Source organism: Poecile atricapillus, chromosome 8 (genome assembly GCF_030490865.1).
Source record: "Poecile atricapillus isolate bPoeAtr1 chromosome 8, bPoeAtr1.hap1, whole genome shotgun sequence".
In the NCBI taxonomy this organism is placed as follows: Eukaryota; Metazoa; Chordata; class Aves; order Passeriformes; family Paridae; genus Poecile; species Poecile atricapillus.
Genome location: NC_081256.1, coordinates 18,405,156 through 18,428,641, shown reverse-complemented (window position 1 = coordinate 18,428,641; position 23,486 = coordinate 18,405,156). Strand labels below are relative to the sequence as shown.

At 37.9% G+C, this 23,486-nt stretch overlaps 2 protein-coding genes across 3 annotated transcripts; one reads left to right on the top strand and one right to left on the bottom strand.

Moving 5' to 3' along the window:
• Positions 1-668: 668 nt before the first annotated feature.
• On the top strand, positions 669-13,376 carry CAPN10 (calpain 10). Of its 2 annotated transcripts, XM_058843504.1 has the most exons (14): positions 669-767; positions 1,140-1,345; positions 2,693-2,824; positions 3,071-3,267; positions 4,489-4,706; positions 5,234-5,375; positions 6,878-7,044; positions 7,592-7,875; positions 8,347-8,549; positions 8,918-9,173; positions 10,227-10,426; positions 11,016-11,061; positions 12,419-12,444; positions 12,954-13,376. In XM_058843504.1, the coding sequence occupies exons 2-14, from the start codon at positions 1,202-1,204 to the stop codon at positions 13,015-13,017; spliced, it is 2,079 nt and encodes a 692-aa protein (XP_058699487.1). In that variant the 5' UTR covers positions 669-767; positions 1,140-1,201; the 3' UTR covers positions 13,018-13,376. The 2 variants fall into 2 exon arrangements, with proteins under 2 accessions (XP_058699487.1, XP_058699486.1); XM_058843503.1 differs by lacking the exon at positions 12,419-12,444.
• Positions 13,377-14,465: 1,089 nt separating this feature from the next.
• Positions 14,466-22,387, bottom strand: LOC131581369 (cytochrome P450 2J2-like). Its single transcript, XM_058843522.1, has 9 exons — positions 22,191-22,387; positions 21,031-21,193; positions 20,367-20,516; positions 18,781-18,941; positions 17,731-17,904; positions 17,368-17,509; positions 16,534-16,721; positions 16,277-16,418; positions 14,466-14,644 (listed from the first exon to the last, which is right to left on the bottom strand). The coding sequence occupies exons 1-9, from the start codon at positions 22,359-22,361 to the stop codon at positions 14,466-14,468; spliced, it is 1,470 nt and encodes a 489-aa protein (XP_058699505.1). The 5' UTR covers positions 22,362-22,387.
• Between the last annotated feature and the right edge of the window lie 1,099 nt (positions 22,388-23,486).

The following is a 23,486-nucleotide window of genomic DNA, read 5'->3' as shown; positions in this document are numbered from 1 at the left end:
CTACACAAGGACCAGGTGACCTTAGACTCAAACGCATCATCACAGACAAGTGTGAAAACCAGATTTTTCGGTAAACACCTCCTCGTTCCACAGTGGCTCAGCAGCTTTTTTATTGACCGCACCTAAGTGTTGAGAAACACTGATGTGAAAGGACTAAACGTGAAAAAAACAACAGCCTCCTTCAGTGTGCCCTGAAACCCAAAACCTTGGTGTGCTGAAGGATGGCCTCGTGGGGCCCTTATTTCTGCATTTCTGTTTTTTGTTCCTCAGCTAGGCAGTATTTTTAAGGCACTTTTTCTATTTCACTAGCCAGCAGTAGCTATGAGAATATGGGGATTAACATATCTCCTTTGTCGATTCAGCCTGTGGATGACTATATGCTGATAAACTATCCAAAAATGTGATCTTTGCCGTTAGGTCAGGAAAGCACTCGACGTGGGCCAGCAATTTCTCTGGGTTTCTCTGTCACAATCTTCATGAAAACACTTTGGTTTCATTTTCCTCCGTCCGTAGGATCCCGTACCTCAAGCTATGCGGGCAGTTTCCCATTTCTCCCAGGTATTCCCGGCCACGGCATCTCGCGGCTCCCGGAGACCCCTCTGCTCCCCTCAGTTGGCGAGGGGCGGGGCCAATGCGTGGTGCGCCTGACGTAACGCTCGCTGATTGGTCGACGGTGCCGTCCGTCATGCGCGGGCTGGGCGTGACCGCGCGTGCCGGCGTTGCCGGGTAACGGCCGCCCCGGGCAATGGCGGCGGGACCGCCCCGCGGTGAGGGGGGAACGGGTGCGGGGGCGGCCGGGCCGACACCTCTTGTGGGACCAGGGGCTGATGGGCAGGAGGAGGCGTGTGCGGAGGGGCCCTGTTCGGGCTGGGTGTGAGGAAAAGGGTGGGGGAGAAGCTTTGTGTGGAGGGTGTGCGCAGAGCGGGCGGAAGGGACCGAAGTGGGTGTAGGTCCCCCTGAGGGGACCTTCTCTTCCAGCTGAGCGCTGTAGGGTGGCATCAGGTGCTGGAAGAAGCCAGCAATGTGGTAGTTCCAGATGCTCCGTGTTAGAGTGAGAGGCTGCCAATCCCTAAATAAATCCGCCATGGCTGTTTTGTTTCCCTGTTGCAATTCCCCAGTAACACTGGCTTCTGTTGCAGGTTGGTGCCTGGCGATATGAAGTCGTAGGAATAGTCGGCAAAGCTGCTTAGGATTGTTGAAAATGCTGGGAGAGAAAAAGCAGTTAATGGTGGCAAGAGACCTTTACACAGACCCCACGTTTCCGGCCAGTGATACCTCTATATTTTTTGATTATTGTACCCCGCTCGCCCAATTCAGAGGCGAAATATCTTGGTTGAGACCTAAGGTGAGTTTTAAGGTATAAAAGGCTGATTTTATTAGAATGGGGCTTTTAGGTAGTAAATACAAGTTAGCTTTGAATGACTGCTTCTGGCTGTTTTGTTTTTTTTTTGTTTAGAAACACAGGAGTAATAAAACCAATGTATGTTAGCGTTAACAATACACGACTTACACTTTTTTAAGTCTAGGTGCTTGTTTGTAGAATTGATTTAAAACCTCTTGTAGAGCTTTTAAATTTCATGGCAGTAGTAGAAATTCAGATATTTTATTATAAATATGTTTCATTATGCAAATTTTGTGCATACCAAGTTAGAATGCAGCATTATGTCATTCCCAATTTTTTTGATGTATTGCATAACTGTCTTGAAAATAACTAATTGGATTTTATAATTTTTCAGAAGCCTATTGCTTTTTTTGTGGTTGATTTCTTTGATAACAAGAAAGAAAACTTCTTAAGTTTATAACTTGTCATATGATTCTTATTGCTTTTAAACTTATAGCTGGGTTGTAGAGCAAGCTGTATTAGAGCTAAAAGCTTTAGAATGCATTTCTGAAGAACACACATTTAAAGTGAAGTATTTATGATACTGCCTTTGTGTAGAGGGGGGAAAAGGCTATAAAAATGTAATGGAGGAAGAAAGTATGTTGTCTTGAGTTATATTTTTTCCCCTGTGTCTGAGGCTGTGTGTAGAACAGTGACAGAGCTGTTGGTTATTAGGTGTAATTGGCAAACAAATGATTTCATGGAGTCAAGTGTGCAGCTTCCTGCTTTTGTACTTTACACCTTGATTGCTGCTGAGGGCTGATGAGTTAATTTCCATCTCTTGCAGTGTTTATATATAAGGAGAACTATTTCACAAACTCACTTTCAGATCAGATTAAGTATTCAGAACCTTGCATCTGAAATTCCCTCTTGTGCTACCGACTAATCTATTTTTCTGTGCCCTAGGGAAGGTTTTTCCTTTGTTCTAATTTTGAGATGTTTCTAACTTGAGATGTGCAGTTTAATGTAGATGGCATCATCCTTGAAACAGTCGATCATAAGTCTGGCAAGGAGCTGATGAATTATGTTGTCTTTCACTTATTACTGCTTTTGCTAAGGTTGCACCTGATGGTGACAATTGTGTAGTGAAATTCATGTGGAAACTAGATTTACATTCATGAAGTACCTGCAAAATATACCCCCACAAGCCATTTATTTGTTACTTCTTACTTAGGCTGTGTATGAAAAGGAAATTTTCTAGAAGTAAAAATTCCCTGATTTTATGAGAGCTCTCTGGAGCCCTCCCAGTCCCTGAAACACAGACTTTCTTAGAATGTCATGCAGGCCTTAACTCCTCCTCTTTAATTTTAGGACATTTGTTCTTCTCCTCGGTTATTTTCAAACAATCTGGAGGATGTGCAAGTAAAACAAGGAATTTTGGGAGACTGTTGGTTCCTGTGTGCCTGTGTAGCTTTGCAGAAGAGCAAATACTTACTGAACAAGGTATGGAGTAGTTTCATGCTGGAGAAGTTTTCTTCACCTAATTGACAATTTTGTATCATTCAGCCGTCCCAAGCTGTCCTATGAGTATTGCCTTCATTATGCTTAGTTCCACTGGTTTTGTTATCCTATTTTTTTCCTTGTTTGTTACAAATAGTTGATATTCAGTATATTTTAAACTAGTTTTGTTTCCAAAGAATAAAATTCATTAATTCATTGTTTGCCTTGATTTTGGTTTTTGTCCTCCAGGTAATCCCTCCAGATCAGCCCAGCTGGACAGATGAGTCCTACCAAGGCTGCTTCACGTGCCGGGTCTGGCAGTTTGGCCACTGGGTAGAAGTGACCATTGATGATCGCCTGCCTTGCCTTGGGGGCAAACTCTGTTTTTCTCAGTGTCAGACAGAGGATTTGTTTTGGCTTCCACTACTGGAAAAAGCTTATGCAAAGTATGCAAACGCCACTATTGATGAAAATGGAACTACAATACTTGTGTATTTCTTCTGCTTACTTATTTTACGCAGCTGCTTTGGGCATAGATCTGAGTGTTGTGGCTGCTGGCGGTCCTGTCATGGCTTGTGCAGAAGTTGCTCTTTAAACTGTATGTTTGTAAGGTGTGCTTCCAGTTGTATATGAAGTTAGATAGTCTTAAGGAGGTAATTCTGGTGAAAAGTAAACTGCAATGAATTTTCAGGATTCAAATGATGTTTAAGTCTCTATCCATTAGTTATCTAATTTGTTAAAGGAAGATGTTCTACTAGGGAAGATGAGAGCTCAATGAGAAGCAGAAAGCATGCAGATATTTTCATGGAAAGCAACAACATTATGTAAATTTGTGCTAGCTGCGGCTCTGGTTGTGTGAGTTTCACTTCTCTTTTGTATAATTTGTTAGTTTATGGTTTTAGACAGAAAATGCAGCTATTTAATGGTTTATGGCACATCAGCGGAAAAACTGTCCAGATGGACAAAGCAATTTGGAGATAAAATGCGCTGGTAAGATAGACATCTAATGTCCTAAAGAATCTGAGCAGAAGATTTTGTGGTTGCCAGCAGAGGGCAGAGGCAGACTTCAATTATGAAGTAACCTACTCAGCTGTAGATAACAGTGAGCAGAAGCTGTGAAGCACCAATGTCATGTTAAAGGTTCTCTATAGATTTGTAATGTATATTTGTTTTCTGTAGAGATCTTATTGTTCAATCTTAGAATTCTATTTTAGTCTTGACTTTTGCTGTATTTTGCATCTGCTACATCAGGTGGGGCAGTCCCTTGGTTTGTTTAGGTTGTTGAGGGAAATGCTACTCTGATTATTTGTGCAGAGTGAATAAAGAATAATTGAAGAGAAAGAATGAAGTTAATAGATCAAAAAAGATAATGTAGAGCGTGGATAATAAGGTACAAATGTCTAGTACTAGACAATAGCAGTAGAGAGAATGTAAGAAACTTCCCATCAAGCAGTGGAATATCCAATGACTTACATATCCTTTAGATATTGTGTTCTATATAAATAAGATAGTACGTGCCTTCTCTTTCCTACTTTGGGTAATGAAGTAAGGCACAGTTACAGTTGTGATATAGAGTGGGGTTGAAGTGTGTAGGAACCGTGTTTCTTTTGTTCTGCTGTGTGTACAAACTTTTCCTTAGTTTTTAATTTTTGTTTGTTTGTTTTTAGAGTGCATGGATCTTATGAGCAGTTGTGGGCAGGACAGGTGGCAGATGCTTTGGTTGATCTGACTGGAGGAATTGCTGAAAGATGGACCCTGAAAGACCCTGGAAAAAATGTGGAGAAAGAGAAGACTGGCATGGTTTTGGAGAAAGCAGTGTTTAGAAGATTAATGAATCTAAAGGAACAGTGTGTAATAAGCTGTTCAGTCCTCAACTCCAGACGAGGTGATAGTAAATGTCTCTATTAACAGGCTTCAAAGGACAAGGCAGCCAGCAAATATAAGTGCTGATTCTAGTACCATGCCAGTTTCATGGTAAAATTTGAAATGTTTGGATAAATGAAGATTTAAGGATGTTACTGAGTTCAGGATGGGGGCTGCTTTTGAGTAGTGCTTTTTATATTAGAAGCTAATATGATCAGTTCTCAAAAAAAATTGCACCCTCCCCCTCCACCCAAAAATGTACTCCCTTGAAAAAGCACCTCAAAAACAACCTTGAAAACCTCATTGAATTTCAGCACAGTTAATTTGTAGGGGTTTGAGATCAAGAAGTGAGTTAATACAGTTTGCAATGTTACTTTGTTTCTCTGTAGTCACTTAAATGAACTGTTTGGGGTTTCTTTGTGCTGTTCTAATACAGATTTAAAACCAATTTCATTTTATCACAAAATTGCCTTCTTTCACTAATGTTATTGTAAAATATGGAACAGATTATTTTGTTTATTTCCAAATTTATTTTTTTTTTCTATTCAGGTGCAAGTGAACTAGGAGAATTTCATGCCTTTATTGTGATAGACACATTGAATCTCTCTGAACTGTCAGGCAAGGAAATCTTCCTACTACGAATACGAAATCCTTGGGGGAGGCGGTGTTGGCAAGGGCCTTGGTGTGAGGGGTGAGCAGTTTTATATTCATTTAAAAAACCATTTGTGTAAGTTTTGAAGCACAAAGCTTTTCTATGTATTGCATAGGCAAACACTGCTAATAATCTGTAGCAGAGGAGAGAGGCTTCAGTGTCTGTGTGCAATCCTTTAGAGAGCTGGAAGTTCACACAGCTCATTAGTTCTGAGACTAGTAAATTTGATCTCCTAGCTCTCGCAGTCTAAATTTTTTAATAACTTTTTTGTTTATCAAATCATCATGTCTTTTTATAGAGACAAACTTAAGGTGCTGGCTAATCTTCTGTTTCTGATTTTTGTGCTTTTTCTGTTGTTCTGCCATTGATCTAAGTGTCTTTGATCCTGTTTGTTTCTTGCAGTCACTCAGCTTTACTTGACTCTCTCATTTGATCCTGGCTCAGCTGCAGAAAACAAGCAAAGGAGTAATGATAAAACTATAGCAGAAAAAAGGATGCTTATGCTTTTTGTTTTTGTGCTTTCATTTCCGTAGATTGATATACATAGGAGAAGCTGGAATTAAGTCCATATAAAGTAGAAATAAAGAAGAGAACTGCTTTATAGGACTTGCAGAAATATGTGTAGCAGCTCAAATAGCAAAGTAACAAGAATGAAAGGGCAGACGGTACTTGCATATTTTGGAAAATGTTAGCATGTTTTGACTGTAGAAAAGAACATGCAATTCTTGACCCAAGCAACAAGCGTTCAGCATTAAAATATGTTAACAATATGGTGGTGTTAATGAACATTTTTGTAGAAATGTTTTTCTTCCCTGAGTTAGATAATTTAATTGCATTTATTGAGACTTCAGCTGATGTTTTTTCCTTTTGTTTTGGTTATACACTTGGTCTCTTGTAGTTTCTTTGTCAAAGAGTAAGTTGCTATATAATTCCAAGAGGATAGGGGGTCATTGAATGGCCTTAGAGCCCTGTTTTATACAAGTGCAGAACTGTTCTTTTTTGCTAGTGAAACAGTGGAAAATGTCGGAACTACAACTTTTAATGAGCCATAAATGATGAGGCTCAAGGTTTAAGTTCTTGTTTTATCAAGACTTGGCAAGCAGATTCAGGGGGTAGCCAGTTGCTTAATACAAATGACAGTTTTTTATGTAAAGTGTAACAGTTCTTTCAGAACAATCACAGTGCAGCGTGTTTTACTTTTTTGCCTTTTTAAACAACATTTAGGAATCTTTATTTTGCTCTCAGTCTTCTTACTGACTTACTGAATTTGCAAACAAAGCATCTATTTCATCCAGAAGTTTGTTCTGCATCCAGTCTGGTATTAGGCTGTTTCTAAGTTTTCTGAGATAAGTTATGACTTGTGTTTCCTATGATCCATCTCACTGACCAGCAATGTGCAGAGAAATTTTCAATGAAATTATTTCACAATAAAATGAAGAAATCTCTTCTTACTGTCCTGCTCCATAAGATATTTGGTAGAACATTGTTCTGGAATGCTACTGCGCAAAGAGCTTGAATGTTAACTTTTGTCTTATGTGCAGTGGTCAAGGATGGAACCAGCTAGATCCAGTAGTTGCTTCAGAACTCCTCTCACAGATCCAAGAGGGAGAATTCTGGGTAGATGAAGAGGAATTTTTCAGGGAATTTGATGAGATTACCGTGGGCTTTCCAGTCAATGAGGAAGGACAGCTTCAGAGTCTCTATACAGGTGTGACATAAGAAGGCATCTTTATCATGCAAATAACATTGTCAAGGGGAAGAATTGATTTGAATTGCAAATGGGTGTAACAGGACTATAATTTCTTTCTCAGTTTTCCCCTCACCTTTAGATCCATAGTCCTTTTCTCTCTCTACTGCAAAAACAGGACAAGCAGAAATTAAAGATCTTGAGAGAAACTATTGCTGTTTCTATGAAATCTAGTTACTTGCTAGTTGGTTGAGAGATTAATGTCCTCTGTCTAGAAGGCTGTTACTCTGGACAACCCTGTGATGTTTTGTGTTTAATGGTAGATACACTTGAGATTTCTAGTAACAATTTCTTGTAGAAATCATGTCATCAGTCTGTCATTACCAAGTGAGGCATTAATTCTCATGCCTCTCAAAATCTTGGTCATGAATTTCTGCTTTAGGGAAGTGTCAAGCTATGACACAGAATGTTTTCTTGGGCTGGGGAGTCTCTGCCAGATACCTGTTGTGTAATATTAATCAGCTTCTCATATCTGAATTCCACACCATGGTTTTTCTTATTTTTTTAGAGAAAGTGCTGTATCACTCACAGAATCTTTTTGGATCCTGGGTGAGAGGCCAGTCTGCAGGTGGCTGCCGTAACAACAGCAGCTTCCCTACCAACCCCAAGTTCTGGCTGAGGGTCTGTGAATCGAGTGAGGTGTGCATTGCTCTGCTGCAGAAACACAGGAAATACAGCACTGACTGGGCTGGAAGGATTCAAAATCCAACTCGCTTAGCAGAGGAAAATCCATCTTTCACTGAGGGCATTCAGAGAAAGCATTACCAGGCTGTGGGATTGCATGTCTGGAAGGTAATGCAAAAGTGACATTTTTCTCTTTGCAAATAGAAGTTTAAAAGCATTAGTGAAATATTTGAGCAAAATCATTAATTTCTCATGCCAGTGATATGATTCAACTGGTCACAAATTTTCTGTCTCTGCTTTATGCTGGAATGGATCTGTTTATCTCACAGATACTGTCTGTACAAACTATTACTGGACTAGTACTTTCTTCTTATCACTGGCACTTGGGACTGTTCCAAACAAGTGCATGACATTTCAGGCTGATGACTTGAAGCCATTCCTAAATTTACTCCTCCCGAATATTAACTCTTCCTAGTTCTCTTTGATGTTTAGGTCATCTGCTGACACTCTTGTCTTTATTTCATTTGTCAATATATGCATGCTTAAAAATGTTTTAAACAATATTTGATAATTTTTAGTTTTTATTAAAAGGTACTAATTTTTCCTAAACCACCATGCATCATTATGCATCTATTCTAGGTGGAGAAGAAACGATTTAACCTTCCAAAGACCCTCTCTGCTCCTCCAGTTGTAGGTACAGTCTGCCATTCCTACGATAGAGAAGTCCATGTGTGCTGTGACCTTTCACCTGGCTTTTATCTTATTGTTCCCAGCACTTTTCTGAAAGATGCAGTAGGGAATTTTTTGCTTCGTGTATTTTCAACAGGAAGGATCTCTCTCAGGTAGGTTTAAAACAAAGCAGAATGTTTCTTAAAATTGGTGACATCAATACAAGTGTAGCACTGAGTGGGAATGTTCAAAATATTTTGAAGAGTTGTGCAGGGTGCTGTGTAACAGCACTGTATTGTCTTTGAATCCATGCAAGTTCCTCAGCTCCTTGTTTTTGTCATGAAGCTGCTACTACCTCTTGTTAAAATACAAACCAGACGTAGCCAGATGAGTGGCATCTTGACTCTAAGCTGCAGCTTAGTGCTGTATGCAGAGGCAAAATGTAGTGTTAGCAGCTGCTTAAAAGCTGGTCAGATTTGTTTATATTCTGTTAGTACATGTTTTATACACTTTAGTTTCTTTTCTCTCTTATGTTTGATAGTGAGCTAAAGCCACCACCCACGGATGCTGCCCTCTGTGAAGAACTCCCAGCTGGTGAATGGGAGACGGTGCAGCTGCATGGATGCTGGAAGAATGGGCTAAATGCTGGAGGTAGCAGGAACTTCCCCTCCTTCCATACCAATCCCTGCTTTCCCCTCTCCATTCCTGCAGGACCAGGGAAAAGCAGTGTGAAAGTCACTCTCCGTCAGCACTGCCTGGATAGCAAGTGTTGTCCAATAGGTTTCCATATTTTCCAGGTAAGGCTTCTGGTCAGTTTGATTGCTCATTTGCCAAGGGTCAAGGTTAGCTTGTCAGCACAGGGCTCCTTGCAGTTTGCAAGGGACTTGCTGCTTCTGGGAGAAACACAGGCTGACTCTGGGAAGTAATGCCCAAGAAAGATATGGAAAAATGTAGGTAGTTACACAGCATAGTAACCAGGTAATTGGTCCCACTGAATTCTCACAAGGTTCTAAATTAGTTTTAGTAATGATGAACTCTTTTGAAGATCTGCAAAGAATTCTCAGTGCCCTAGTAATTGAGGACCAGACCTTACAGTAATTCATCATGAAAACTTACTTTCTTTGTGTCTAATAATTAAATGTCCATAGGCAAATGATACTGGATCAAAAGGACTGTGATATCTTGAGCAGGTGATGAGAAACAAAGCAAGATTTGATTTGATATGGATAGGTACTGATTCTACATGTGTGTGCCAGTGTCCAACAGCATAAATGTAACCTGAGAAACTGCTGCTTAAGTAACTATTTTGCAAAGAAAGGTAGCTTTATTTTTAGAAAACATGCTTCCAAAAAAGTGTTGCTTAAGTGAAAAGTCTGGAGTTGGGCACCAGAAGTAATCATAAAACTTGAAGTATACAATATGTGAAGAAAGATGGGCATTTTTTGTGCTTATAGGAGACTGAGATGAAGTCTAATATGACTTCTTAGTACAGGAAAGACTGCTAGATATAGGAAGGACACAGTCTGCTCAGCAGATCCCTGAGGTGAAATATAAGTGCTTTAAGCTCCATCAAGGAAGAATAAGGTTGGACAATAGAGAAAGGTCTAGAGATATGTGAGTAGTGGGTTCTATACATTGTCTACAAACAGGCTAAAAATGATTCATCTGTTCTTAGTACTGCCATCTGGGTTTTCTGGAAGCTTTTTCATTCCTCTTCTCCCTAACTCTGTACAGTAGAGCGAGTATTTGGAGTAGAGATGGACCATATTACACTGTGATGTCTTAGGAATGAACCACTGTGAGACCTGAAACAGATGAAAAGCTAGGCGTGTCTGCATTCTTTTTTGCAGGTGCCTAACAGCAGCTGGAAACCACAAACTACTTCTTTTGTACACTTGGAGCCACTGGTGAGCTGTGTTCCTCACTGCTATTCCCAGGAAGTCAGCCGACTTTGCAGGCTTCCTGCAGGAAGTTATGTCATTATACCTTCTACATACTTGCCCGATACAGAAGGCAATTTTACAGTGGTCATAGCAACCAAAATAGACAGGTAAAATTATATTGCCTTTTATTTGCACTTCTAGTCTTTTTAGTGCACGTATTACAGAATGCATGGAAATGCCTGCAGTAACGTGTTCTCATGATGGAAATTTTGTGAAGTCCTTGTATTTCTGTTGTGTTTGCATGCACTGCTTACCACTTTGATTATGTTGGAAGAATGACTAAAAAAAGGTAGTATTTGTTAAATCTTCTTGCATCAGTTACTGAATATCAGATGTCTGTTGCTGGAGGAGATGGCACTAAAGTAATTAATTACCAGCTGTATCATCCATGTTAGGTTTTCTATTGAAAGTTAACAATGCCTTTTAAAAATCAGGATTGTTTTTGAGAAAATGCAATGAGTAGCCAGCCTTATTCCAAGTAATTCCTAACTATGATGTCAATAACAACGGCTCTGAATCAGAATTGTAAATTCCATAAGACTGCAGTAAGACTCAATAGAATTGCAGAAAGATTTGTTAAGGGAACGCATGTGGAACGAAGCCTGATATAACTTCTCTTAAGTGGGATAAATACTTGATATATACAAGATTCCCAATGCTTTGTGCAGAAATAAGTGTGGTCTGGGTTTTCAACAGGAAGCGCATTCACAGCCAGGAGACACTTGGACAAGTATTACAAGAGGTAAGTGATACATTTTGATGGATATAATTTGGTGTATTCATTCTTGGTGTCACCACAGATCTGCTTGTTTTAACTATATGTTGTATCCTTTCACCATCTGATTGGATTTGATATTCGGTATACTCTGTATAAAACGTTTATATTGTTTAAAATTCTAATGATGTTATAGGGTTGTAAAGGCTTAAGAAAGCAGTGCAAAATGAGAAGATTAGGTTTTTATTTGTTTCCCTACAGCCAGCCCATACAGCATCCCACCATTGTAATCCCTCCTGGAGTGCAAGTTGTTTTGATCAAGTTAATGACAGCTATTTCAGATTTTGATTTTGTTTTGCTTGATTAGATAGGCATGTAATATAAAAGAGTTGGATGTGAATACTGAGTAACTAATACTTATGATGTTTTTACTGGGTGAAGAGGAAAAGTTTGATTAAAATCTGTTTAATTAAAAAATAAAGTATTATTTTAACAGTGTTCTGAAGATATATGATTTGGTTGGTGGATCAAAACATGTCCTTGATAACACTCTGCTTATTAGGTGGAACAAGACCATCGAGATACCTGGGTCTTTCCCTCTGAGGTTTGAACAAAACAAAAAACTGTAGGAAAAATTCTTCACCCAAATTTAGAATTGGCTTACTCATTTTCTGAATCTGGGTCATGTTGACCAGTTATTACATTTTTTTCTTAAAACCACAGAAACAGTATGGATTTTGTGTGCTTCAGAAAGTGGACACAGACCTGTGTGTACTTTCCATATGGTTCCTGTTATTTTAATATTTAGGAGCTGAAGTACTAATGAAGGTCCTTTGTTACCACTGTTTTGAGAACAAAATGTTGCAAGGCCGTTCTATCAAAAATAATCTATTACAACTTATGTTTCTTTATATTATTTCATGAAAACAGAATCAAAGAAACAAACACTTTAGATTCTTCAGGACATCTTCAAGAATCTGGAAATTGCAGTTATGTTTTTCTTATCAGTGGAATAAATTAATGTCTGAATCTAATCTTCAATTATATGAGCTTTTCTAAAGACTGGATTTTAAACTTTCAGGACTTTAGCTCTTGAGGGCTCCAGGCAGTCTTCCTCACATTGTGCTAGTGATTTCTAAAAGATGCTTAACATCAGCAGAGCTGGATGTTAGTGTATTTTTCTAAAAGTTTGGCTGTGTTCTCTAGTTACTGAAGTGATGGGATTTTGGGTTTTTAAGTTTTTTAAGGATGTTTCAGATGAAAAACTTGCATTTTGACCTTAGATTTAGTGTAAATCTTTCTTTTCTCTGATTCACTTCAATTCCTTCTTGACAAAAACCCCAATGAAACAGCGTTTTTCTCTGTACTGCACATTTTCTTGTAGGTTTCCTTTACAACTGTGATGAAAAGGTAATATGGAATTCTCACACTGTTGTTTCAAGAAACATTAGGAAGTTGAGGAATGCCTCATCTCTTGCTCTTCTCAGTTTTGAATGGGATAACAAGAAGATGCTCTTAGCTGAACTGTTTTTCACTGGTACCAACTGTCAGGCCTGTGATGACTTCTTTTTAAAAAAATACCTCTTTTAATCATGAACACTGAATATTTGGTCTTCCCACATTTTTAGAAGGAGCATTGTACAGCAAATTATCATGTACCTCAGTTCTTCAAAAATATACAGGTGGAGAATATGTGCATGTTTGAACCCCAGCTACAGTTTTGGAAGAAAACCAGAAAACTTATGTGTAAGACCAGGTTGGATGAAGCCCTGATCACCCCAGTCTTGTGGAATGTCTCCCTGCCCATGGCAGGGGGATTGGAACAGGATGATCTTTAAGGTCCCTTCCAACTATAACCATTCTATGATTGTGAAATAATATTTTATTGGTAAAAAAAAAAAATTGAGTCTTTTTTTCAGGTGGAATATACCTCAAGAATCATCAAAATACACTGGAGTAGAAAAAGTCCAAGCTCATACCTGACACTGCCAGTCCTGTTGCTGAGCACTTTACCTTGAGCCCTCTATGGAACCAAGCAGATTGTGGGTTCAAAGGAAAGATTATTTTTGGTGAGTTTTTCTTTAATGAATGCCAGAAATAAAAAGGACAAGACTTGAAAACCTTTGAACTGTCCTGTCAGACTGCTTTTGTAAATCTGTAAGAACGTTTTATGGAAGAACTGCCCTTGCTGCAAGAAATGTGAAGTTTAAGAGTTGTTTCTTAATTTATGTTTGAAAGTATTTCTTATTCAAGCAGGATTTTTAAAATATTATATTTTCCTCGATAAAAATAAAGTAACATTGGAAGTTTTAAAATGGCTTTTATTAAAAAGGTGAAAAATACCAATGATGTCAAGTATGCATTTGTTCAGTGATAGCAAACATTACCATGTTTTAGAACCCTGGGGTTGTCACTTAGTGGAAGGGAATAATTGGAAATATTTGCAAGCAGAATCAAGTCTTCCATTACTTTTATGTCCCAGAAATACATAGTATTCTGCTTTTGTTTTTAACTACATCCTGTCATCATTTCTGTTAGCTGCTGTTGAGCTTTGAAAATTCAAAGGATTTTAGGATGCTTCCAGCTGAATTTTAAATTGTCAAAACCTTCCACATCTGTTGATGTGGAAAAAGAAAGAAAACACTGTGAGTAATAAATCTCTACTGTACCTACCAAAACAACTGTTGACATCTTTGTTTACATTCTTAATTTCTTGAAAAGCTGTTCTGTTCTCTTCAAATAGGAAATTATTGGATCATACAATAATGTTTCTAAACATAAGGAAAAGTTTGTGAAAGTGAATGGACCCAAGCTGTGATGAAATAGAACTTGGATACTGAGGGAGTAAAGAAAGATATAAGGATTCCTAAATGGGCCGTGGTTATGAGAGGCCCCATACATACTGCAATCATTTTTGTGTGTGTGAAGTTTATGCTACACTATAAAATGCTTTGTGGGAGAGTGAAAGGCAAAGGAATCAACACTGTATGTACTCAGTTACCTCCTGCAAGAAGTTCTGTGAACTCAGAAGAGTATCAGCTTACTGAAGAAAATTTTGTTCAAGCATCCTTACTGAACAGTTGTGCCGCTTTAAGAGTGTGATACCTGACAGATCACATATGCAGGAAACTGCTTCATACAGGCTACTTCTCTAACATCCTACAGCTAATTCACTGCTACTGAGAGTGTGAAAATATGTTTTTTTGGAAATATTGTGTGTTTGTGTATGCCAATATGTGAGTTTGGCAAGTAGCTTTATTTTCATTTCAGAAAGTTCAGTAGATGAGGTCAGACCTCCTAAATAAAAACCCTATTTATTTGCTGTGTAGAGCTACCTCCATCTGAATAGGACTGAGATAGTGAAACATGTTTTTAAAGAATCTACACTTACTAACAGGTTGAAGTCTCTCAGCATTGTAGCGTGTTGTAGACTAGCGTGGAATAGCACAGAGTTTATATGGATGTGGCTGCAGTATTGCACCCAAAATGTACTCCAGATTGATTTCCTTCACTCCCTCAGGGAGCTGGAATGTAAATGCCCGAAGGAGGTTGGTAAAGAAGATGAACAGTTCAACTCGTGCCATCTGTTCCCCCAAACATACACGGTGCCCTGCAGAAGAAAACCAAAAGAGTTGGTTGAGTAAAGTTAAATCTACTGTGTTCTATAAATTCTGTTTATATAATCCTATTTCCTTCTGTAAGGAAGAGGGGGTGAAACATTTAACTGAGAAACTGTGCACCTTGTTCAAGTGTTTGGTGTTTTGGTTGGGTTTGTTTAGCTTTTTTTCACCCCTGAAGCATGTATATGATTCTCCCTTCACATTGTTGATTCTTGTTCTGTGAGAGCCATGAATTTTTTCTTAGCTAAGCCAGATTTTAAAAAGACTCATAGACTTCAGAGTCTGATTTTTGTTGTTGAGAAGGGAGGGCTGGAGCATTGTGGGATGTGGTTCTGAAGCCAAGGAGAAGGATGTAATCAGGATTTCTTTAACAGAAATTCAGAAGGGTAAATGGGGTCCTTGTAGCCCTAATGCTGTCAGGAGCAGATGTGTGAGCTAAGGGAGTGAAATGTGCAGTGATACATAGAATCAGGGACTCGTTTTGGCATATTGATTAAATGGGATATTTCAAGATACTGTGTATTCCATGCTGAAAAAACCCAAAGATAATCAGAATATATAAATACCCAGATTACACAAACAGAAAACAACCAGAGTAAGTTATAGTCCTATGTCACAGCTGAAGTGGGAATCCAAATTAGTGGTCTCAATTCATGGCCATTTAGGTGAGTGAAGCAGGTAAGAGGATAAATACCCATTTTGCAAAGGCGATTTTGAATATTTAGGCAATTAAAAAAAAACAAACTGGATTTACTACATTTAATCTGTGTGTTACTCAGTTTGCTCTTTTTCTCTACAAGAAGTGTGTAGTAGTATAATGTCACAGTAGCATAAAAAAAGCCTCAGCTGTTTCCCAGTGGTTTTATTGTGATTTTTTTAGTAACAATGCCACTTTCCTCTTTTGTGCTGCTTTTTTTTCATAATCAGTTTATTGGAGAATCTGGTAGACTAGAGAAACTTGCTAGAGTTGTTTTATACTGCTTTTCATTCTTTTTTTCCCCCTTCCATATCTTTGAATCCCTACATTTTGCAATATAAGTTAGGGTTGTACATTGTAATATGCTTTTGAAAAGTTACAATTTGTTTTGGTTGCCTAATAATATTCTACTGAAAACTTATAAAATCTACTGGATTTTGCTAGTTTTCTACAGATACAAGAAAACCTGGTGCTAAACTATTAATGTAGGTTTTGGGAAACTGAGATTTGGTTTCCTACTTCTTCACAGATTTTCTCAATATATTTTGAAAAATCACATTGCTTTTGTCATTTGACTTCCTGTTTGTAAGGTGAAAATAAATAATTTTCCTGATTTAGGGGAATTAAATTGTTTTAACACATTAGGAGATAAGAAGCTCAGATATCCTTATGGTAGAAACCCTGCATCTGCTAAGGAAAAAGAGCATTATGTCTCCCAACCATACTTATGCTCTGTTTGAATATATGAAAAATACAAAAGGTGTAACAATATTTGTGGCTCTTATGGCAGAACACCTGACTTAAAATCTTTGTGTCAAATACATTTGTATAAATGTATGTTTTTAAAATTTTAAAACTTAGAAATAATATTTTTAACCTTGCTGCAAAACACAGCAAATAGAAATATTCAAGGTCGGGGTGTTACCTGCTGAGAAGGGTAAGAATGCCTCTTTGTTCACAAAGTTGCCATCCAAATCTAGGAAATGATCTGGGTTGAATTTCCAAGGGGTTGCCCAGTGCTCAGTGTCGTACACCACAGAGTGCAGATTTGGCAACACGAGTGTGCCCTGCAAGAAGCAGCAGAGATCTTATTTTCCATAGATTTTCCTTCTCTCTAGATTACATAGATGCTAAATATTAACAGCTCAAAGATGTAAGAAACGAGGGGGGTATCCAATATACCTTTTTAATGTGAAAACCCAGCAGAGTTGTGCTCCTCAGACACAGTCGAGGGACCCCAACAGAGGTGACGTTGCTGTAGCGCAGAGCCTCGTGAATCACCGCGTTTGTGTAGGGCAGCTTCTTACGGTCTGCATAGCTGATGACATGGGAGGGTTCCAGAACAGCCTCTATCTCTCTTTGAACCTTTTCTGCAGACAAATTAAAGTACTTTAATTTCCCACTCCCCACCCCTCCTCTTCTCCCCTTTTTTCCAGCAGATTTTTGTATGACAATGTCCTGTACGAGGGAAATAAAAGAAATTATGTTGCTGTGAGATGCATTGGCATGTGGTTTGACTGCTGTGAAGGTTTGAGTTGATCAAGGAAGTGTATCTCCCCAAAGCACAGTATGAGGTCTCATTTAAGATGTATCCTACTTGGTGATGAGGCTAGTACAATTCTGTGTTTCAAAAAATGGATTAAAATTTGAAACGACAGGTATAATTTCCCTTGTTTATAAATATGTATCAGATTGGGTATTTTTTAACTCTCCTGCTTCAAAGGTTAGGAAGAGACTAGTCTGCATATGAAATGTCTTTAACTTGTTATTCTGTCTTACCAATCCCTTCTAGTGAGGTAAAGCTGTGGCTTCTACTAATTTCTGCTAGTGTTGCTGGTGAACCAGATGGGGAAACACCTGTTTGTTTCATTTATCGACCTTCCATTTTGTGGATCTCAATTGCTGATGTACCACCACTCATGTGCATAGCTATGGGTTTTTTTGATGTCTTGCAAGGGATTGAGCTAATATTATACTAATGATGTTCATTGTGGTATTGATAGTGCTCTTGCTCACCTTGTATTTCTGGGTATTGGACCATGTAGAGCAGTGCCCAGAGAAGGGTGGTGCTTGTTGTTTCTGTCCCTCCCAGCAAAAGATCAATCACAGTCTGAACCATATTTTCTCTATTGAATGTAGAAGTAGGGTCATCCTTGGTCTGTAAGGTATAGTCACAAGAAGACTGGGAAATAGATAATTTAAGATACTTCACACAGAAGCTGTCATTATTTGATGACAACAGTGAGCAGTCCACCAAATCAAAGACTTTCAGTGCTACACAAATAGTGTGCATGTAAAAATCCTTCGGCGGTTATTGGAATAGCGTTTGTAGCAGGCATTGAAGCCAAGAAAGGGAGAGTGTGATAAACAGATACTTACTTTTGATATTTGAGCCAGGTAGAAGTCAATGAGATCCCGTGGATCACCTGTGTTCTGTCTCTCATGAGCCTGCACCTCCTTTATGACTAATCTGTGCATGAAGTCGCTGTATGCAAACACCTCCTGATGAGGCCCTGGGAGGTGGTGCATGAGCCATGGGAAAGCATCGTACAGCTGTGGTGTTAGAAAGAAAGCAAAGAATGTCAGAACCCAGTCCTGATTTCCTGATAATTGTGAGGTCACTGCAACACGTGGGCAACCAAATTGGGATGAGAGGCAATAGATACAAGTAAGAGAGATTAAATACAGGGAACATGATTATATTTTTCTTTTTGGATGAATACCTAATAATGTAACAGGTGTTCTGAAATTGGGTGAGTAATTGAGTGCTGAACCTGACTCACAAACAGATTTTCTCAACCGTGTATTTTTTACTGTAATTTTTTTAGCCATCCCTTTATGAAGAACCTGATAGTCTTTTAGAATGCCAGGGTGCCAAAATCTGCACAAGTGAAGCAATAGCTAGGGTTTCAAGAACTTAAAAAGTATTCTTCTTGGTTTGATGAAGTCGTAACCTGTATGTTATAGGAAGCTCAGAATAACTCAGATCTTGGTAATCTGAATTATGAATTGAAGCAAGATATCTTTTCAAAAGAGCATCAATTTGAAGATTTAGTTCTTATTAACTGCATTTCTAGATTGCAAGACTAAATAAAAATTAAATTTTAGAAGTTGCTTTGATTTTTAAGAACTAAGAATCTTTAATACACAGTATTCTGCAAATGATTGCTCATTGGAAACGTGTGAAAAGCAGTAATGACCTAGAATTTTAATTTTAGGATGTGATTTACAGACATAAAGAAGGATTAGAAGCCAATAATTACATATGCAAGGTATGTAATGATTTATTGCTTCACTGTGGCTTGTAGAACGATGATATGTTTGGAAATGGAAATGTTTATGAATTATTGTCTCTGACTTCTAATTTCTTTTGACTTGTCAAGTGCAAATGCACCTTCAGGAAGAAGAACAAGAAAATTAGATTCTTACCCTGCCCCAGATAGTACCTTGAAAGTAGATCACAAAATAAATAGCTTTGATGAGTTTGCTGAAAGATTCATCCTCACTGGAGAAGCAATGACCGAAAACAACAGCACAAATGATATTTGCAATTGCACAGACGATGGAAGTGTGGGGGTCAAAAGGTTTGCCTGTGAATATGGGAGGTGCTTTGAGAACTTCCAAATAGACTACAGCAAGAAAAATGAGGAAGACTTTTTTTTTATGGTAAAAACAACAAGGGATCAGACTACTTTTAGAAAAATTTCACATAAGTGAAGCCTGGTTTAATACATGTTAACTGTATGAATTATAAGTGCACAAAATCCTAATTTTCAATCTGCTATTTACTCTTGTAAAATACAGTGATTATCAGTTTTGAAAAGACAAACATAAAGTCTCTTTTCCCTTCTTTGAATTGTGGTCTGGATTGTTTGGAAACACAAGCAATTAATTAGAGCATATGTCTTCAAATATGGAGGTAGATATTTAAGTTTTGATGTTAAAAAACAAAGCAAACAACCCTCATCCCCCAAACAAAACCAAACAAAACCCAACTAAAACAAACAAACAAAACAACAAACCAAAAAAACACAACAAAATAATAGAATTTTCCTTTCTTAGTTCTGTTGAAATGACTTCTCTCTTTTTGGTTTTCAAGTTTCAGCTTAACAATCCAACCATTGATATATTTTTTTCCACAGACTGAAAAGGCAAGGCTCATACAGTAGGGTGGAATACATCTCCCATTGAAAAGGATTAAATCCAGAAAAAAATAAATTAAGTACACATTTCAATGGCAAGGGCAACCTTTGAAGTATACTCCTATGGAAAATGCATCCCTGACTTCAGTCCAGTGCTCCTGGTTGTTCTTGGAAAGAGTAAATACATTTATTGAGTTTAAAATTGAGAAGGGATTGCATGGTAGGTAAAGCTTTGGGCTATACAGGGACTCAAGGCAGATGATTTTTTTCATCTCCTACATTTTAAAGATGTGTAAATGTTGCTTTAGGAAAAGAGATGGGCCTGGTGCAAGGAGAGAGACCTCAGGCAACCTCCCTGTGTTTTCACATGGAACATGATGTGGGTGAGGGATTTGGCTGCTCAGAACATTTATATTTAATTGCTTTATTTTGGCAGCTTTCTAAAACTCTATTGGTTTCTATTTCATCCAAACCTTGAAAAGAATTTTTTTTGGATAACTGAACGATACATTCCTTGTGTTGGAGTTCTTCCTCTGCCAAATCCTAAAATTCTGCTGTCCTAGAATGACTTGCAGTAGGTCACACATTGTGTATTTTAAGGAGGGTTTTTCTGTACTACTTGAGTGTAAGACTCATTACCAGCTGTGCTGATAATAAACATTTTTTAAAACTCTTCTTATTTAAAAAAAACAATTTTATATTGCCCACTGTGCAGACAAAACATTTTTTTTGCAAAGAATGTAGTTAAGAAGCCAGTGGAAGTTCTACTAATATCAACAATATCTATATTACTTGTAAAAATATACCGTGAAAGTTTTACCAGCCCTAACATTTCAGGAAAAACTATAAGTATTGTCATTCTAGTGGATTTACCTTTTGTATTTGCAAAGATATCCACAAGGTGACAGGCCTCTGTTTGAATTTGATGCTCCAAATTGTTCTTACCAAGTGCCAGACTTCTTATAATTGTCATGCCAAAGCGTCTCTGCTGCTTCCAGGTGTGGCCATTTGTCAGGAAAATACCTGAAAAACACAGAAACATTTAGTTCATTGCTGAGAAGGGAAATCCTTTCACTGCAAGAGGAAAATTTTGATTTAGATGAGGTTGTGTTTCACTAACAAGATACAATGATTTCAGATTTCAGAAGCTGAGTTATCGTCTCTGAGGATTTTATGACCCCCAGCTGCTCATAAATGTGTCCTTGGAAACTGAGTGGGTTTTGGTGAGGACTGAACAGCTTTGTTTATAGATATCTTCTACATGAGGAATCTCTTGGTTTAGAAATGATACAATTTAACGGCAACTTCTCCAGGCAAGTATTCCTTTGGGTCTATTGGGAAGGAAAAAGACTGAGTGATGTGCTTTATAAGACAAGAAATTTTTGGTTTTTCTTTATCGTGCTTAGCTCTGCAGGAAACATTTTTGCAATGAAAACCCAGTTATGCCCTGGTACAGCAGTAGCTGATGTGTGTGCACAGGAAAACATCTTCCTTCTCTACACCTTGTTCTTTCTCAGTCTTGTGGAACACCTTGTACCTTTCTCGCCCATCATATCCCTGTAGAAAGGGGTGAGAGGTCTTCCAGAAACTTCTTCTGAGTGGGTGATGATGCCATCTTTTACTGCTTTGTAGCCATTCAGGACAACCAGAGGTGTCTGTCCCATCCACAGTGTGTAGATGTTTCCATAGATGTTGGTTAACTGAAGAGTTGATAACAGGAAATTTGTAACTATAAACCAGGGAAAGCATGCACTCAAATATCAATTATTTAAGAGTTTTCTGTAGTTGTAACTAAACTCATTTGTTGGCTTCAAAATGAATTGCAGGTTTCAGAAAAGGATTATCTTTCTGTTATAAATGGGAACAGAAGATATTTGTTCTTTATGGAATAGATGCTAAGGGCATCTCCCAGAAGAACGTCTGAAAATTTCACAGAAAGAAAACCAGCAGGTTACTTTGTCAGCTCCGAGTCAAAGAACAAATGATTACAGGTAAAATCCCAGAGCTTTTCTTTTGATTTTATTAATGAACCAAAATTTTGGCATTTTCTTGTCTCTAACTTACAAAGAAAGAAATGTTCTTGCTTTCTTTTCTATGGCTTCCACAGGATATTTCTTAATTTCCTCTATTGTCATTCCTCACACCATGCTTATATTTTTCCTTGTAATAGTGGGAAGCAAATTCCTAACTTAAAAAACAATTTTGATTTGTTGTATTGTAAACAAAACAGCAATCAGATTCTCCTGCTTTGTTTTAGCAGTAGCCTGTTTATGGCAGGCAAGAAATCTTTTTGCTGTAAAGACAAGGAAGAAAAGCGTCTGTTTAGGGCACATGTTTGGTGTTCTAATGGAAATGTTCCAGTGGCACTGGTGTCAGGAAAGGAGAGCTCTGCTAGAGGTGGCTTACAGGGCTGGATATCAACACAGAAACAGAATGAAAATGCCAATAAAATACCATTCTATGACAGTGCTTGTGAGAATGTAACCAAAAGAGAGAGAAAAGAGCAAGGACTAAGCAATGGTGGTGTTTATTACTCAGAAATATTTTTAATAGTGCAGGGTCCTCGGAATCTTTGAAACTGGCTGGTAATCAAGCTTGAGGTTTAAAAAAATAGCGTTTTAGGCTGTTCCTGTGCAATGCACAATTTAAGTTAAAATATATTCAGACCGATTTTCAAACACAGAGATAAATAAATACCTTACTGAGAGTTTCTCGGCGAAGTTTGAAGTCCAGCAGCCATAAATTTCCGATGATGGGGAGGGGAACTGGTCCTGGAGGAAGCTGGGTACGCATCCACTGCATCTTGAGGAACTGCAAAATCAGGAGACACACTACTAGAGCTATAAAAATCTCAGTAATCCCCAACATTTTATCAAAATTTTAACTTCTCACTGGGTTTTGACTTTTTTGGTCTTATCTTTTTTTTTTTTTTTTTTTTTTTTTTTTTTTTTTTTTTTTTTGGTGTATGACTTCTGAAAATTTGGATTTGTGGAGATGTGCTTCTTCTACTGAATCCAAACTCTTTCTAAGGATATGCCTGTAGCCATCTCTCTCTGACAATCTACAGTTTCCCCAAGCTGAAGTCCTTAGAAAACCAAACTGTGTGATCCTTTGTGGTTAGCCAAGCCACACCCACTCTTTTTTTATGGTCTGTAATTGTGATCTGTCTCTTTTTTCACTTAGAATTTTGTTTCCTTATTAATTTTGAAAGTGGGTCAAAGTGCCAATTATTGAATAGTTATCCCAGGTTTTCAAGAGTTTTGCAAAATGGTAACACCTCAGGCACTTTCATGTTGTTAAACATTGAAATGCATTAGCAAATGTCATTCTGAAATACTACGATTATTGTGTGGTTTCTTTATAGAAGAAGAAACATCTATGTGATATCTGAGGTTTCTGAGGTGTAAAAGAATGAATTCATGCAGCATAAAGCTAAACTATTGTCTTTAATAAGAAAAACAAATGGTAATTTAATAATTTGAAGAGTATCTTTCCCCTTTTATCACATCCTAGATTATGATATTATGTGAACATGAGTGCGAGATTACTTTTCTATCCATCAGATGATACGATGTTTTCTAACTTTTCTTTTTAAAAATTTTTAATTTTATGCTAAGTTTTAGAATCTTCTGGTGCAAATTTTGGAGATGAAACCATGCACAGGTTCTATTAGATCTCTGGAAAAGAACAAATAAATGGAAGAGGCAAAACTTTTAATCCTTCCTGAGTTGTGGATCCCGTAAATTTATCAGAGAGGTTTGTACCAGTGTGTAGCAAACATTAACTTGAAACTTACTTTTCATACTTACTGATATACTATGCAGTAGTTTTCAACACTTTGTTCAAGAACCTAGCTAATTCTATCTTCAAGTCTAAATAGGAGATTAAGGAAATCCATACAATTGTACAAGTTGCATGTTTCAAAATTTTATCATAATTTCACTGAGCAGGCCTGCTGAATTTTTCAGTCTGCACTTTTCAGCTCAAAAAGTT